Genomic DNA, 15883 nt, shown 5'->3' with positions numbered 1-15883 from the left:
GGCCGTCGTGGGGCTTGAACTCTGGGCTTGGGCGCTGTCCCTCAGCTCTTCAGCTCAAAGCAAGCGCTCTACCACTTGGGCCACAGTGCCACTTCTGGTTTTCTAGTGGTTTATTGGAGATAAGAGTCTCACAGACTTTCCTGCCCAGGCTGGCTTTGAACTGTGATCCTCAGATCTCAGCCTCCTGAGTAGCTAGGATTACAGGTGTGAGCTACTGGCGCCCAGCTTTGAACAATTATTTTCTAAATTTGTTTTCTAAATTTTCTCATATATGAGAGAATTACCTATATGATTAATTTACTTTTGAGTGTCCATGGGTTATGTCCCTTTAGCTTTTTCATTCCAGACTGGTACTCTACACTTGAGTGACAGCTTTATTTTCAGCTTTTTTTGTGTATGCATTGGTTCTGGGGCTTGAACTGAGGACCTAGGCACTGTCCCTTAGCTTTTTTTTTTTTTTTTGGTCAGTCGTGGGGCCTGAACTCTGAGCCTGGGCACTGTCCCTCAGCCCTTCAGCTCAAGGTTAGTGCTCTACCACTTGAGCCACAGCGCCACTTCCAGCTTTTTCTGCTGGTGGTGTGGAAGAATCAAACCCAAGGCTTCATGCATGCAAGGCTGCAAGGCAAGCACTCTACCACTGAGCCACCTTCCCAGCCCCTGTCCCTCAGCTTTTTGCTCAAGGCTGTCAAACACTAGAGCCACACCTCTGACTTTGGTTTTTGGTGGTTAATTGGAGATGAGTCTCATGAACTCTTCTAAGATCACTTTGAATCTCAATCCTCAGATCTCAGCCTTCTGGGAGCTAGAATTACAGCTGTGAACCACGGGTACCTGGCTCCATTTACTTTATTTTGGGGCCAGTCCTGGTACTTAAACTCAAGGCCTGAGTGCTGTCCCTGAGCTTTTTTGCTCAAGGCTAGAGCACTCTACATGAGCTTTAGCTTTTGGCGGTTAATTGGAGAGAAGAGTCACAGACTTTACCGGCTGGGATGGCTTAGAACTACAATCCTCATATCTCAGCCTCCTGAGTAGTTAGGATTATAGGCACTTAACCTCAATTTACTTTTTTTTTTTTTAATCAAGGGACATGTTGTAAGCATTGAAAAGCCTTATGAATACCAGAGTATCTGGGTGGGATTCACACAGACATAAACTATGACTGTGGATATTTGTGTTTTCTATCATGGTCCTGTTTTGTTGTTGTTTTTCTTTGGGTTTTTTTTTTTTTTTGACCAATCTTGGGGCTTGAACTTTGGGCCTAGGCAATCTCCCGAGCTTCTTTGGCTCAAGACTAACACTCTACCACCTGAGCCACAGTGCCACTTCCATCCTTTTCTGTTTATGTGGTACTGAGGAATCGAACCCAGGGTTTCATGCATCCTAGGCATGTACTCTACCACTAAGCCACATTCCCAGTCCCCCTCGATTTTTTTTTTTTAATGAATTTTTTGTTGTTGGTTGTGGTCCTGGAGCTTGAACTCAGGGCCTGGGCCTGTCCCTGAGCCTCTCTGTCCTCAAGGCTAGCGCTCTACCACTTGAACCCCAGCACCACTTCTGGCTTTTTCTCTTTATGTGGTACTGAGGAATCGAACCTAGGGCTTCACACATGCACTCTACCACTAAACCACATTCCCAGACCCCTGGTTTTTTTTTTAATGCTTTGTTTAGCTGAGTTATAATTTGTTTATTTTGAGATATGATTTACTGTATGAAGCACTATATAATTATAATACTGTAAAATTAAAATTCAGTATTTAGTATGTCCTCAAAATTGTTTAACTATTATGTTAGTAATTCTGGGACATTTTTGTTACACCTAAACGAATCTCATATCCTCCATGCCCACCCCTGTCAATGACCTGTCCTAAATATTCCATATAAATGAAACCATGAAATACGTAGGTTTCCAACCTGAACTTTTTCATTTAGGGGCTGGGAAGGTGGCTCAGTGGTAGAGCGCTTGCCTTGCATGCATGAGGCCCTGAGTTCTATTCCTCAGCACCAAATAAGCAGAAAAAGCTGGGAGTGGCACTGTGGCTCGAGTGGCAGGGTACTGGCCTTGAGCTGAAGAGCTGAGGGACAGCGCCCAGGCCCAGAGTTCAGGCCCCACAACCAACAACAACAACAAAAAAGGAACACTACAAAATGAATTATTTCATCTAGCCTAATATTTCTTTATTGTTCTTTTAGGGCCTTAGTTTTTTTGCTCAAGGTTGGCATTCTACCACTTGAGCCACAGCTCCATTTCCAACTTTTTGCTGGTTAATTGGAGATAAGAATCGCTCAAGATTTGTCTGCCTGGACTAGCTCTGTACTAGATCTCAACCTCTGGAATATCTAGCATCGCAGATGTGAACCACCAGTGCCCAGCTAAACTAATATTCCTAAGGCTTGTCCATGTTGTAGAATGTGTTAGCACTTCAAAAATGTTTATTACTAAATACTATTTTATGATGTGGTTATACAATATTTTGTTATCCATTCATTGGTTGATAGGCACGTGGGTTAATTTTACTCTGGGGCTTTGGTGAATGATGTTGTGGAGGTAGGAATATAGGTGTCTGGATCTTTGCTTTTTTGGAGTTTGTCATAGGAGTGGAATTGTAGGGTTGTATGGTAACGCTGAGTTGTGATGTTTTCTAAAGTGATAGTACCACTTTACATTCCCATATCTCAGAGGAGGATATGGAAGGTTATGACAAATTCCTCAGCATTTTTATTAATTTTACAAAGGCAGATGACGTGTTGTATATAATCATCATTCCCCACCTCTCAGCATCTGCGTTTATCTCATTGAATTATTGATGATGCCAGAATGTTGTATTTTGGAAGCTATGGGAGTGAATCTCTCAGGATCTAAAATTAGGTACTATCATCTATTAAGAAATGGAGTTTCAAGCCAGGTGCTGGTGGCTCATGCCTGTAATCCTAGCTACTCAGGAGGCTGAGATCTGAGGCTCACAGTCTGAAGCCAGCCTGGGTAGGAAAGTCCATGAGACTCTTTATCTCCAATTAACCACCAGAAAACTGGAAGTAGCGCTGTGATTCAACGTGATAGAGTGCTAGTCTTGAGCAAAAGAGCTCAGGTACAGAGCCCATGCCCTGAGTTCAAACCCCATGACCAACCGCTCCCTTTTGTCTGCTATCTGTCTGGCAGAGTGAGATGGGCTAGGAGAAGACCAGTCTTACAAATGTTGCCAATGTCATTACTGTTGTCAGAGCAAAGCAGAAGAGAGTAGAAAACCCCTCACTGCTTAAAAGACAGTCTTAAAAGTGTGCTGAAGCTAGGTACTCACGGCTATACTTTTATTTTATTTTTTTTGTAGGTAGTGGGACTTGAACTCTAGGCCTGAGCACTTTCCCTCAGCTCTTGAGCTCAAGGCAAGCACTCTACCACTTGAGCTACAGCGCCACTTCTGGTTTTCTGGTGGTTTATTGGAGGTGAGTTTCACAGACTTTCTTGCCCGGGCTGACTTTGAACCGCGATCCTCAGATCTCAGCCTCCTGAGTAGCTAGGATTACAGGCATGAGCCACCAGTGCCCGGTTATCATGGCTATACTTTTAATTCTGGTTACTCAGGATGCTGAGATCTAAGGTTATGGTTTGAAGCTAGTCAGTGAAGAAAAGTCCATGAGGTCTCAACTCCAATTAACCACCAACAGCCCAAAGTAAAGGTGTGCTTCCATTGTAGAGTGTGAAAAAGCCAAGTGAGAGTGCAAGGCCCTAAGTTTAAGCACCAGCCCTGGCATTCAGACAAAAAGTAGTGCGCTGAGGTTGGCTATGGATGTGAGGCTTTCTGTGTGTCTAGGGTTGAGTCTGGGTGATACCTTGTTCACTTAGCAGAGGGGGCCCCACCTGGCTCAGGTGCCAGTGATAGAACTGAGGCTAATTGGTTGAAGAAGAAAGACTGGAACATTATATAACTTTACAGTGCGTGACATTATTTTTAGAAATCTTTTCTTTTTGTTGTTGTCGGTCATGGAGCTTGAACTCTGGGCCCGGGCACTGACCCTGAGCTCTTCAGCTCAAGGCAAGTGCTCTACCACTTGAGCCACAGCACCATTTCTGGTTTTCTGGTGGTTAGTTGGAGGTAAGAATCTCGTGGACTTTCCTGTCTGGGCTGGCTTTGAACTTCAATCCTCAGATCTCAGTCTCTTGGGTAGTTAGGATTACAGGCATGAGCCACCAGCATCTGGCTTAAAAATCTTATGGCAAAGCTGATGGCTTATGCCTATGATCCTAGCTACCTGGGAGGTTGAGATCTGAGGATCATGGTTCAAAGGTATCCCACATAGACAAATCTGAAAGACTTTGTTCTCCACTTAACCAGCAAAATACCAGAAGTGGAGGTATGACTCAACTGGTAGAGCATCAGCTGTGAATGGAAAAGCTGAGTGAAAGCAAGAGGTCCTGAGTTCAAGCCCCAGGTCTACCATCCCCCTCCCCACTAATGTTACTGTTTAGTACAGTCTTTTTAGAGAAGAAATTTAGACAAAATAAAACTATCACTCAGCGACACACCGGGGACTCACACCTGTAATTCAGAAGGCTGAGGCTTGAGAATCGGTGTTTAAAGCCAACCCCGAGACTTCATCTCCAATTAACAACGGGCAATAAAAGCCAAACTGGAGGTGTCGCTCACATGATAGAGTACCAGTTCTGAGTGAAACACAAACACAAACAAGCAAGAGTACAAGGTCCTGAGTTCAAACCTTAGTACTCACACCAAAAACAAAACAAAACCCATCACTCAGGAAGCAAAATCTGTCTTCACACAGCTCCTTTTCCTCCTGCCTCTACTGCGAATCCATCAGCCCTCTTTCTGCTCTATTTTCAAGTAATTCTCATATCAGACTCAGATGGGCTAGGGAAGGTCAACAGCAATTGATAGATAAGAGTATCTGGATGCACAAATACCCACATGTTTCTTGGCATAGGGTAGAACCTGGATTCAAGCTCAGGTCTCAGTTAACCAGTGCCACTGCCCTTTGCAGTCCCTGAGCCAGCCCCCGAACCAGCCCTGCTGCATTCTCTGGCCTGTCTGTCCTCCATCTGCCGTTTTTGTCCGCATATCCCGTGTCTCTGCGTGTCCACATGTGTGTGACAGCTGCCTGGGAGACCCAGGCTGTCTCCACAGTGTGGAGAGTTGAGGAGCACGATGTCTCCCCCTTTCTACTGCCTTCCTGCTTCTCATCCTCTTGAACATGGACTATTTCCCTGCCCTGGGCTGGGCTGGAGGCATCCACAGGAAGAAGTGGTAGAACTAGATGAAAGCTTTGGTCTCCATGCCACCTGCTTCCCAGCCTGATGAGGCTGAGGCCTGATGGGTTTGTTTCCAAAGCCTCACTGTTCCACTCAAGGGTGACACCACTTGCTGAGCCTGCACTGTACTTGGCGTGACTAAAGTGCTGAGGCACAGTCAGTTCTTGGAGGCGAGCAGGTTCAGTGCAGAGCAAGACCTGAGTGAGAACCTTCCCCGCCCAGCCCAGACACACAAGGTAGAAGCGGAGCCACAAAGAAGGTGAGCTCCCGGAGGGAGGATGTGGTTTTATGTTTCTTGATGTCTCACATGAAGGAATGTGTTTTAACCTGTGCTTCCCCTAAGGCGGGCAGACCTGTTGGCTATGACCTTGTTAAGAAGAAAAGGAAGAAGATTAGTTGGTTCAGGGAGCCAGGTCTTCAAAGATAGGAATTCTATGCAGAGAACTTTGACCCCCACCCCCTTAAAAAAACCCACTTTTGCCTTGATCCTTAGTCTCCCTCCACCAATGGTAGAATCACCCTCTGCCCATCATTTGTAAACCGTCTCAAGGAATTTACTGCTAATATTGGGGTGAACTGTCTCTTTTCTTTTTAAAATATAGACAGGGGCTCTTTATGTAAGCTAGGCTGGCCTTGAACTCCCAATCTTCCTGTCTCCACCTCTCATGTGCCAGGATTAGAGATATGTACTGCCATACCTGGCTGATCTACCTTATTTTGTGCCTCATTTGATTAATTATAAGTTAGATTGGATAAAAGATGAAACCCTAAAATCACTTTCTTGTGTTGCTGAGGGGTCTTTTGAAGTACAAGAGAAAGGTACAAAACTTTCTGGTTCCAAGCTGGCCTTACCCAGGAGGGTACCATGACCCAGGATCTTGTTAAGAATGCAGTCTCAAGCTGGGTATGGTGTGACCCATGCCTCCAATCACCCTAGTCACTCAGTAGGTACTCAGATAAGAAAAATTGTGGTTCCAGTCCACTCTAGACAAAAAGCTTCCAAAATTCTATCTCAGCCAATACAAAGCTGGGTGCCATCTAGTTCTCTCTGCTGAATCAAGATCTCTGGAGGTGGGCCTTAGAAACTGTGGGGTTATGAGCCAGTGGCACACGCCGGAAATCCTAGCTACTCAGGAGGCTGAGAGCTGAGGATTGCAGTTTGAAGCTAGCCCTGGCAGGAAAGTCTATGAGACTCTTATCTCTAATAAACTACTTAGAAAATGCCAGAAGTGGTGCTGTGGCTCAAGTGGTAAGTGCTAGGCTTGAGTAAAAAGAAGCTCAGGGACGGTGCCCAGGCCCTGAGTTCAAGCCCCAGGACTGGCAAGAAAAAAATAAAAATAGAAATTGTGGGGGTCTCTTTCTTCCCTTCTTCCTTCCTTCCTCCCCTTTTTCTTTCTCCCTCTCTTCCCCCCTCCTTCCTTCCTTTCTTCTCTTTCTTGCCCTCCCTTCCTCCCTCCCTTCCTTTCTTCTTCTCCCTCTCTCTCTCTTTCTCTTCTCCCCCTTTCTTTTTTTTTGTTTCTTTCTCTTTCCTTGTACTAGAGATTAGGACAGGACCTTACACTGAAGTATATCCCCAGATCAAAAGTTGTATCTTAACAGTCTCTCCATGTGACTCTTCTCAAGGATCAAAAATTTGATGACCTCCTACTATTACAGACAGCTTTCTATCTGTAAACATCAGAATCCAGACCTAGTCACAGAGGATGCTTGTGCTCTAGACTCTTGGACAATGCTAGCCTTTTTGTAGGCAAGTCTTTGATGCCCTTCATTGTTTTTTTTTGTGTGTTAGGTGGGTCAGGTTTCTTGGGAAACACAAGTCCAGGATGACTGTGCCCTTGGGCTGCCCTCAGGACTACATCTGTAAGACAGCATGGGAGGAAAGGTTTGCAGGGTTGGGTTGTAATGCCATTTTATGAATGGCTTTGGCCCACTGGAGGGAATTCTGAAGCCAGGATTGCCTTTTGAGGCAATTGGCTGTGTCCTGATCAGCTTTGGATGCAAGCTATCCCTAGGGGCTTGTAACCCAGGGGAAGGCAATTGAGCAGAGGCCACGCCCACGAGGGTCACATTTGAGAAGTGTGGGTAGCCATGCCCTGGCATTAAGGCAGTGACTGTGCCTTTGTCCTGAAGAGGGGAGCCAAGAGCACACAGCAGCTGCCTCCTTTGTATCTGCAGATCCAAAGGCCTGCCTGTCTGCAGTCATTTCCCACATTACTTTGTCTACTTACCTCGCGGGTTGAAGACATGAAAAAAAGACCCTGGAGGTTAATAGGGACATTTTGTCATATGCCCTGCCATGACTGGTCCTGAGATGCTAACAGATTTTGGGTGGGAGGAAGGAAGATCCAGGTACCTTGCTTATCCCCAGAAGGAGATATCTGTTAGAATGACAGCTATGAGCTTCCAGAGAGTCGGGGGAGGAGGGAAGGAGGGATAGAAAGTCTGCTTTGGGGACTCTAGGGTGCTTGATACACCTGTAGGAACAAACTTACCACTCTAAAAAGTACGTCTGTGAGCTGGGCACTGGTGGCTTACACCTGTAATCCTAGCTCTCTGAGATCTGAAGATTGCAGTTCAAAGCCTGCCAGGTCAGAAAAGTCCCTGTTTGACTCTTATCTCCCAATTAGCTACCAGAAAACTGGAAGTGGAGCTGTGTCTCAAAGTGGTAGAGCACTAGCCTTGAGCAAAAAAAAAAAAAGTTTTTCAGTGTCGTTTAGCAGTTGATTTAACGTGTCCTTTATTTATCTTCTCCAAGATCCTGAGGACATGGGTCCCCCAGGAACTTGTCCCAAGTCAGGCCTTTCTGGAGTAACTAGTGGCATGGCTTTTGTCTCGTAGGGGCCAACACACCCTATGCAGCACAGCCCACCAGCTACGACTATGATGCCCCCCTGACCGAGGCCGGGGACCTCACCAGGAAGTATTTTGCTATTCGCAAGGTAATCGAGAAGGTGAGTGCTTCCAAAGGGTGATGGTGCTTTGAGCTCATTGTGCTCTAGATGACTTCCTGCCTGGAGCCTGCATGTTTAAAAGAGTAGGTGACAAGAAATGACCGCTTGAGTGTCCTAAACACCAACTAGGGGTAAGACTCTGAACAAGTTACTCTACTGATGGTGTAAAACTGGGATGATCACACCTGATTAGGAGAGGGTCAAAAGCACCTTTTAACACCATCCAGGACCACCTGTTCATACTGAGATGGTAGCCATTCCCATTGCTTATACTAAAGGCAAGAAAATGTGTGTCCCCTTAAATAGCTGAAATATTTAGGGCGGGGAAAAAAAGGAACACAGCACCAGCAGGAGAGGAGCAATACTCTACTATTCTACCTGGGGGAAGTGAGTGTCAGACCCTTCTGGCCTGCTCTAAACTGCTTAGTCCTGCTAGCAGCTTAACCTCTTCAGCTACCTAAAGCACCCAGGTGGGGTTTCCTGTCTCTGCGGTGGAGGAAAAACAAAACAAAGAACACCACAGTTTTTCTGCTCAGTCACCTGAGTTTTGAAGTTTAAACACACACACACACACACACACACACAAACTTTTCTGCCTATAAACGGTCTGGGTTTTTTAAGTCTAATGTAGCATCAGTTTTAAGCATGGGTTTAAATTCTGTATTAAGAAGCACTTTAAACAGAGAAAAATGCAATCTAGAATTTGTTCATTTTGTCTAAATCTTCACATGCAGTTGTTGTGTTGTGACTGGTGCTAATCTTTTCTTATGGGTTCCATCTGGGAAATAGAAGTGATTATCTCCCAAGCTTTCTCCTGTATTTGTTCTCTGTTTCAAAGCTCTCCCATCCTGCCTTTATTATTTCCTTCTTTTATGTGAAGCATAGGGGTTTTTGATCCAGCCTTCTCCTTGTCTAATACATATACAAAGTTGCGCATTTTGCTGCAGTCATAATATGCAATGTACGTTTGTGAAAATGAAACTGGGTAAATTGAGGGGATGGGTGAGGCTGGGAGAAATCAAGATGCATTGTACTCAGAAACTGACATTTTGAATAGAAGTTCCTTTGTATAACTACTTAAAGATGATTTAAAAAAGAAGAAAGGGACTGGGAATGTGGCTCAGTGGTAGAATGTTTGCCTAGTATGCATGAAGCCCCAGGTTTGATTCCTCAGTACCACTTAAACAGAAAAAGCTGGAAGTGGTGGTGTGGCTCGAGTGGTAGAGCACTGGCCTTGAGCACAGAGAGGCTCAGAGACAGTGGCCAGGCACTGAGTTCAAGCCCCAGGATTGGCAAAAAAAATAAAAATAAAATACAAAAGAAGAAAGAGCCGGGCACCGGTGGCTCACACCTGTAATCCTAGCTACTCAGGAGGCTGAGATATGAGGATTGAGGTTCAAAGCAAGCCCAGGAATAAAGTCCATGAGACTCTTATCTTCAATTAACCACTAAAAAACCAGAAGTGGTGCTGTGGCTCCAGTGGTAGAGTGCTAGCTTTGAGCTGAAGAGCTGAGGGACAGTGCCCTGGCCCAAAGTTCAAGCCCCATGACAGACCAAAAAGAAGAAGAGGGAAGAGGAGGAGGTGGAGGAAGAGGAAAGAAGGAAGGAAGAAGGAAGGAAGGAAGGAAGGAGAAAGGAAGAAGAGCTGGGTGCTGGTCGCTCATGCCTATAATCTTGGTTGCTCAGTGGGCTGAAATCTGAGGATCAAGGTCAAAGCCTGCCCAAGCAGGAAAATGCATGAGACTCTTATCTCCAATTAGCCAGCAGAAAACCAGAAGTAGAGCTGTGACTCTAAGTGGTAGAGTAATAGCCTTGAGCAAAAGAGCTCAAGGACAGCACCAAGGTCCTGAGATCAAGACTCAAGACTGACAAAAAAGAAAGAAAGAAAGAAAAACTCATAGTTAATACATTCTCTTGAAATGTTCAGAAATGTGGGTGGTGTAGGGCTTTTCTTATTTTTCTTTTTGTTTGCATTTGAGATAGGGTCTCACTGTATTGTCCAGGTTGGTCATAAACTCCTAAACTCAAGAGATTTTCCTACCTCAGCCTTCTGAGTAGATGGAGCTGTAAGTGCCAGCTACTATGCCCAGCCCATTACTACTAATTAAGCATTAGTATTTTCCTAGTTCTCTTGACTTGTAGCATATTTGTATTCTGATTAGAGAATGTTTTATGAATGACACTAAGCCCTTTAAATTCATTGAGCCTTGTCTCTGAGCCCACCATATGCCAGGATTAATAGATCATCATGTAATTGAAAATAATGTATATGGACTGGGGAAGTGGCCCAGTGGTGGAGTGCTTGCCTTGCATGCATGAAGCCCTGGGTTCAATTCCTCAGCACCACATAAGCAGAAAAAGCCACAAGTGGAGCTGTGGCTCAAGTGGTAGAGCACTAGCCTTGAACTGAATTGCTGAGGGACATTGCCCAGGCCCAGAGTTCAGGCCCCATGACCAACCAAAAAAAAAGAAAGAAAATAATGTGTATTTTATAGTTGGGTGTGATATTCTATGTACTTGTTTGTTAGATTAAGTTTATGAAGGTGGGGGCTGGGAAGGTGGCTTAGTGGTAGAGTGCTTACCTTGCATTCATGAGGCCCTGGGTTCAATTCCTCAGCACCACATAAGCAGAAAAGGCTGGAAGTGGTTCTGTGGCTCGCTTTGAGCTGAAGAGTTCAGGGACAGAGCCCAGGCTCCATGACTGACAGGGAAAAAAAAGCTTATCAATGGTTCTATTGACATCTTTGATGTGCTTTTATTTATTCTATCATTCTTTAATAAATACATAATATCTTTAGGTTACTTTATTAGGTTTATGCAAACTGAGAATTAAACTCCCCAGTCTCATGATACAATCTTCAAACTTTAATAATATTTTAGCTCTATAGGATTTTTTTCGGTTATTAATAATTTAATCTATGTCATTAATATGGCTTACTGTATTCTTTTTGTTGGTGGGTATGGGGCTTGAACTCAGGGCCTGAATACTGTCCCTGAGCTCTTTTGCTCAAGTCTAGTGCTCTATCACTTTGAGCCACAACTCCACTTCTGGTTTTCTGGTAGTTGATTAGAGATAAGAGTCTCACAGGGACTTTTCTGCCTGGGCTGGCTTCAGATCTCAGGCTCCTGAGTAGCTAGGATTATAGGCATGAGCCACCAACACCCGGCATGCAATCTTTATTAGTTAGCATTTACTGACATGTCTTTTTGTGTGTATTTGTACGAGTTGATACTGGGTCTTGAGCTCTCATTCTTGTTCGGCTTTTTAACTCAAGTCTAGTGCTCTGCCACACCTCTACTTCTAGCTTTTTGCTGGTTAATTGGAGAGAAGAATTTCACAAACGTTTTTTTCTTCCTGGGATAACTCTTAACTATGATCTTCAGATCTCAGCCCCTTAAATAGCTAAGATTACAGGGGCCTTTGGCACCCAACATTGTTTTTTTCAGTGCTTTTATTTTAACCTTTAATTTTAACATTTTCATATAATTTTCTTTATGTGTATCCTTATAAACAGAACATAATATTATTTTCTTTACATGTGTCCTTATAGACAGAACGTAACTAAATTTAAGTATCCAGTGTGAAAATTTGTGCTTTCTTTTAACTGGTGAATATATTAATATATTCATTCTCATTTATTATTATAACTCTCTTTTCTTTTGGTGTTACTAGGATTTTTTAAAATTATTTTATTTTATTTATATTTGTCAGTCCTGGGGCTTGAACGCAGGGCCTGGGCATTATCCTTGAGCTTCTTTTGCTCAGGGCTAGCACTCTACCATTTGAGCCACAGCGCCACTTTGAGTTTTTTTCTGTTCATGTGAAACTGAGGAATCAAACTCATGGATTCATGCATGCTAGGCAAGCACTCTACCATTAAGCCACATTCCAAGCCTTGGTGGTTCTAGGACTCAGAGCTTTGTATTTGCTGGAAAGGTACTCTACTACATGAGCCGTTACTTCAGCCCTCTTCTTTTTTCCACCGTTGGGATTTGAACTCAGGGTCTCACACTTGTTTGGCTTGTGTCCTCACCTATGCTTTACCACTTGAGCTACCTCTTCAGTGCAACTTTTTTTGTTATTTTGGAGATGGAGTCTTGCAGGCTATTCTGCCCAGGCTGGCCCTGAATTACAATCCTTCAATTCTCAGCCCCCTAAGCTACGATTGCTGTGTGAGCCCGCAGCACTTGGCTTGTAATTCTTGGCACATGTAGATAATCAGCTATCTTACGTTGAATTTCTGCTTGTCTTTCATCCATTTATTGTTTTCTTTTGGATTGTTTGAAGGTGGTGTTTTTGTTTTCTTACTTCCTTCTTCTAATGTGGATGTTGTTTTCTTAGTGGTTACTCATTGAAGTGTAATATAGCATTCCCAGAAAAGCACACCTTCTATGTTTATACCTCAGTGAATTTATGCAAAGTGAAAACAGAATTATGGTCAACGCCCAGCAACCCAGGAGTGTGTTGGTGCCTCTTCTCATCCTTAGCTCCCCCCTACCCACTCTGAGCTTACTACTCTACTGATCATAGATTCATTTTTACTATTTTGGACATTATGTAAATGATTTTGTCAAGATGCATACCTAGGTACCTGGCTCTCAATAAACTTTAGGATTGTTTATTCATTTGTTTTTAGTAAGTACTGGGGTTTGAACTCAGGGTATTGCACTTGCTTGGCTAGTGTTCTACCACCTGAGCCATGCCTTCAGCACAACTTTTTGCTGGTTATTTTGGAGATGGAGTCATGCAGATTTTTCTGCCTGGGCTGGCCTTGAAATGAAGAGCCATTGACAAGTTGGGCAGAGCAATTAAAATTTTACTCAGGCTGCTATACTGACAGACAGCTTTGGAAGAAAAGGCAAAAAAGGCAGAGGTGTAGCAGGAAGGCTACGTAGAGACTAACTAGAAGGTTTGGTGGCCTTTTCTGTGAGAGAAGATCATGGCTGGTAAAGGCAGAAAGAAATACATAGGTCAGGTCATGTTATGCCAGTGGGACTGCCAATAATAGTGGATCACACCTGTAATACTATCTATTCAGGTTGAGATCTGAGGATTGAGGGTCAAAGCCAGCCTAGTCAGAAAAAATCTGTAAGACTCTTATCTCCAGTTAACCACAAAAAGGCTGGAAATGGAGCTTAAGTGGTAGAACATTAACCTTCAGCAAAAATGCTAAGGGACAAAGCCCTGAGTTCAAGCCTCAGGAATTGGGGGACTCCAAGGACAAAGTTGTTATTTCTGTGGGAAGGTGAGTCTTGGAAGTGGTAGTCTAACATATCTAATACATGTGCTAGTTGAGTTGTAGGTTATATTTCAGAACTTGTGGCAAAGATCTGTACCTATGTCTTAGTGCCACTCCTTCATTATTATTATTTTTTTGTTAGTCATGGGGCTTGAACTCTGGGCCTGGGCACTGTCCTCAGCTCTTCAGCTCAAGGCTAGCATTCTACCCCTTGAGCCACAGCACCCCTTCTGGCTTTTTCTACTTATGTAGTGCTACTTATGAACCCAGGGCCTCATGCATGCAAGGCAAGCGCTCTACCACTGAGCTACCTTCCCAGCTTCCCCACCCCCCCTTTTTTTTTGGGTAGTCCTGGAGCTTGAACTCAAGGCCCAGGTGCTGTCCTTGGACTTTGCTGTATAAAGTTAGTGCTCTACTACATGAGCCACAGCGCTACTTTTGTGTGTGTGTGTGTGTGTGAGCATGTGAGCGTGAGTGTGTCTGTGTGTGTTGTTAATTATAAGAGTCTTACAGACATTCCTGCCTGGGCTGGCTTTGAATTATGATTCTGAGATTTCAGCCTTCTGAGTAGCTAGGATTACAGGCATGAGCCACCTAAACTAGCATCATTCTTTTTAATTTGCTTTTGTTGTTTTTTTTTGTTTTTGTAGTACTGTGGTGTGAACTGAAGACCTCACACTTGCTAGGGTGGTACTTTACCACTTGAGCCACACCCCCAGCCTTCTTTTATTCTTTATTCCTTCCTGTAGTTTAGTCTGCATTTGAGATTACTTTCCTTTTACATGAATTGTACCCTTTAGCATTTCATTTATTGATCAAAATACCTTAATATTCTGTCTCTGTCTCTGTCACTCTCTGTATTAGACATTTATTTATTTATTTATCTATCTATCTATCTATTCATTTATTCAGATATTTTTGTGTGAGTAATGGGGCTTGAACTCAGGGCCTGGGCACTGACCCTGAGCTCTTTTGCTCAAGCCTAGTGCTCTACTACTTTGAGCCACAGCTCCACTTCCCATTTTCTGGTGGTTAATTGTAGATAAGAGTCTTATGGACTCTCCTGCCTGGCCTGGCTTTGAACTGTGATCCTCAGATCTTAGCCTCCTGAGTAGCTAGGATTACAGGTGTGAGCCACCAGCATCCAGCTTGCACTAGAATTTGAATGCAAATCCTCATACTAGCTGAGCTAGTGCTCTACCGTTTGAGCCACGCCCCAAACCCTTTCCTTTTTTGGTTTGCTTATTTTTTGGATACAGTCTCAAAGTTTTGCCTGGGCTATCCTGGTCCAGGGTCTTCCTATTTATGCTTCCTATGTAGCCAGGATGACAGACACACACCCCAATGCCAAGCTTGTGTGTTGACACAGGTTTTTGCTGTTTCTAGGTAAGCTAGTCTCAAAACCACAATTCTCCTGGTCTTCATCTCCTCAGTAGCTGGAATTACAGGCATGAGCTGCCATCTCTGACTACCTTAGTTCTTAGGTCTGAAGATGTCATTTCTTCCTCATTTTTTCTGCACTGACAGCTATTTCTTGTCAGCATATTTAGATACTTATTCAAACAAGCATCTTTAGATGTTTATGTAGCATTCTGATATTAGCTTCAACCTTTAACTTCCTTTTACTTTGTATGACAATCTCAATATCTTTAGATATCTCTTCTAATTCCATTGTTTCTCCTTTTGCAGCTATAAATTCTAAGGTTAAACTTTTTTTTTTTTTCAGTTGTGGGGCTTGAATACAGGGCCTGGGTGCTGTCCCTAAGCTCTTTTGCTTCTTTCTTCTTTCTCCTTTCTTCTTTGTCTTGGGGCTTGAATTCTGGGCCTAGGGGCTGTCCCTGAACTCTTCAGCTCAAGGCTAGTATTCTACTACTTGAGTCACAGCACCACTTCTGATTTTCTGGTGGTTAATTGGACTTTGGACTTTCCTGCCCAGGCTGGCTTTAAACTGTGGTCCTCAGATCTCAGCCTTCCGAGAAGCTGAGCCACTAGCACCCTCTGGTAGCCTTATTTCTATGTGACACTTCAATAACCTGAGGTATTTCTAACCATCTCCTTGGGAATGAAGTCCAGGTAGAGGCTGAGACTTCATGTGGAATGCCGGGGAGAAGGACAGCAGGCCCCCTAAAAGATAACCCCAGAGGTTCCTACATATTCTTCTACTAGTGAGCAGAGTAAGACAGACACACAAAGTAGACCAGCTTTAGAAATGAAAGTAGTAGGTTGCAGGCTAATATCTAATCATCATTTCCCTCCTTTTCTTTTTTTTTTTCTTTTTCTTAATATTTCAGGTTTGGAAGAAAGACTTAGCCTACTTCAAAAGATTTAGTGGGAGGGAAGTGGTGCTGTAGCTCAAATGGTAGAGCTCTAGCCTTGAGCTGAAGAGCGCAGGAACAGCGGTCAGGCCAGAGTTCAAGCCCCACGACCAA

General features: G+C 43.9%; 1 protein-coding gene across 1 annotated transcript in view; it reads left to right on the top strand.

Moving 5' to 3' along the window:
* The window catches only part of Glb1 (galactosidase, beta 1), a 102537-nt gene that overhangs the window by 50611 nt on the left and 36043 nt on the right, over positions 1-15883 (top strand). Inside the window, 1 exon segment of the mRNA XM_013028493.1 lies at positions 8102-8214. Coding sequence (XP_012883947.1) covers positions 8102-8214 — 113 coding nt within the window.

Source organism: Dipodomys ordii, unplaced genomic scaffold (assembly GCF_000151885.1).
Source record: "Dipodomys ordii isolate 6190 unplaced genomic scaffold, Dord_2.0 Scaffold110, whole genome shotgun sequence".
NCBI classification, from domain to species: Eukaryota; Metazoa; Chordata; class Mammalia; order Rodentia; family Heteromyidae; genus Dipodomys; species Dipodomys ordii.
The sequence above is the reverse complement of the archived record's forward strand: the minus strand, read 5'-3'. Positions and strand labels throughout refer to the sequence as shown.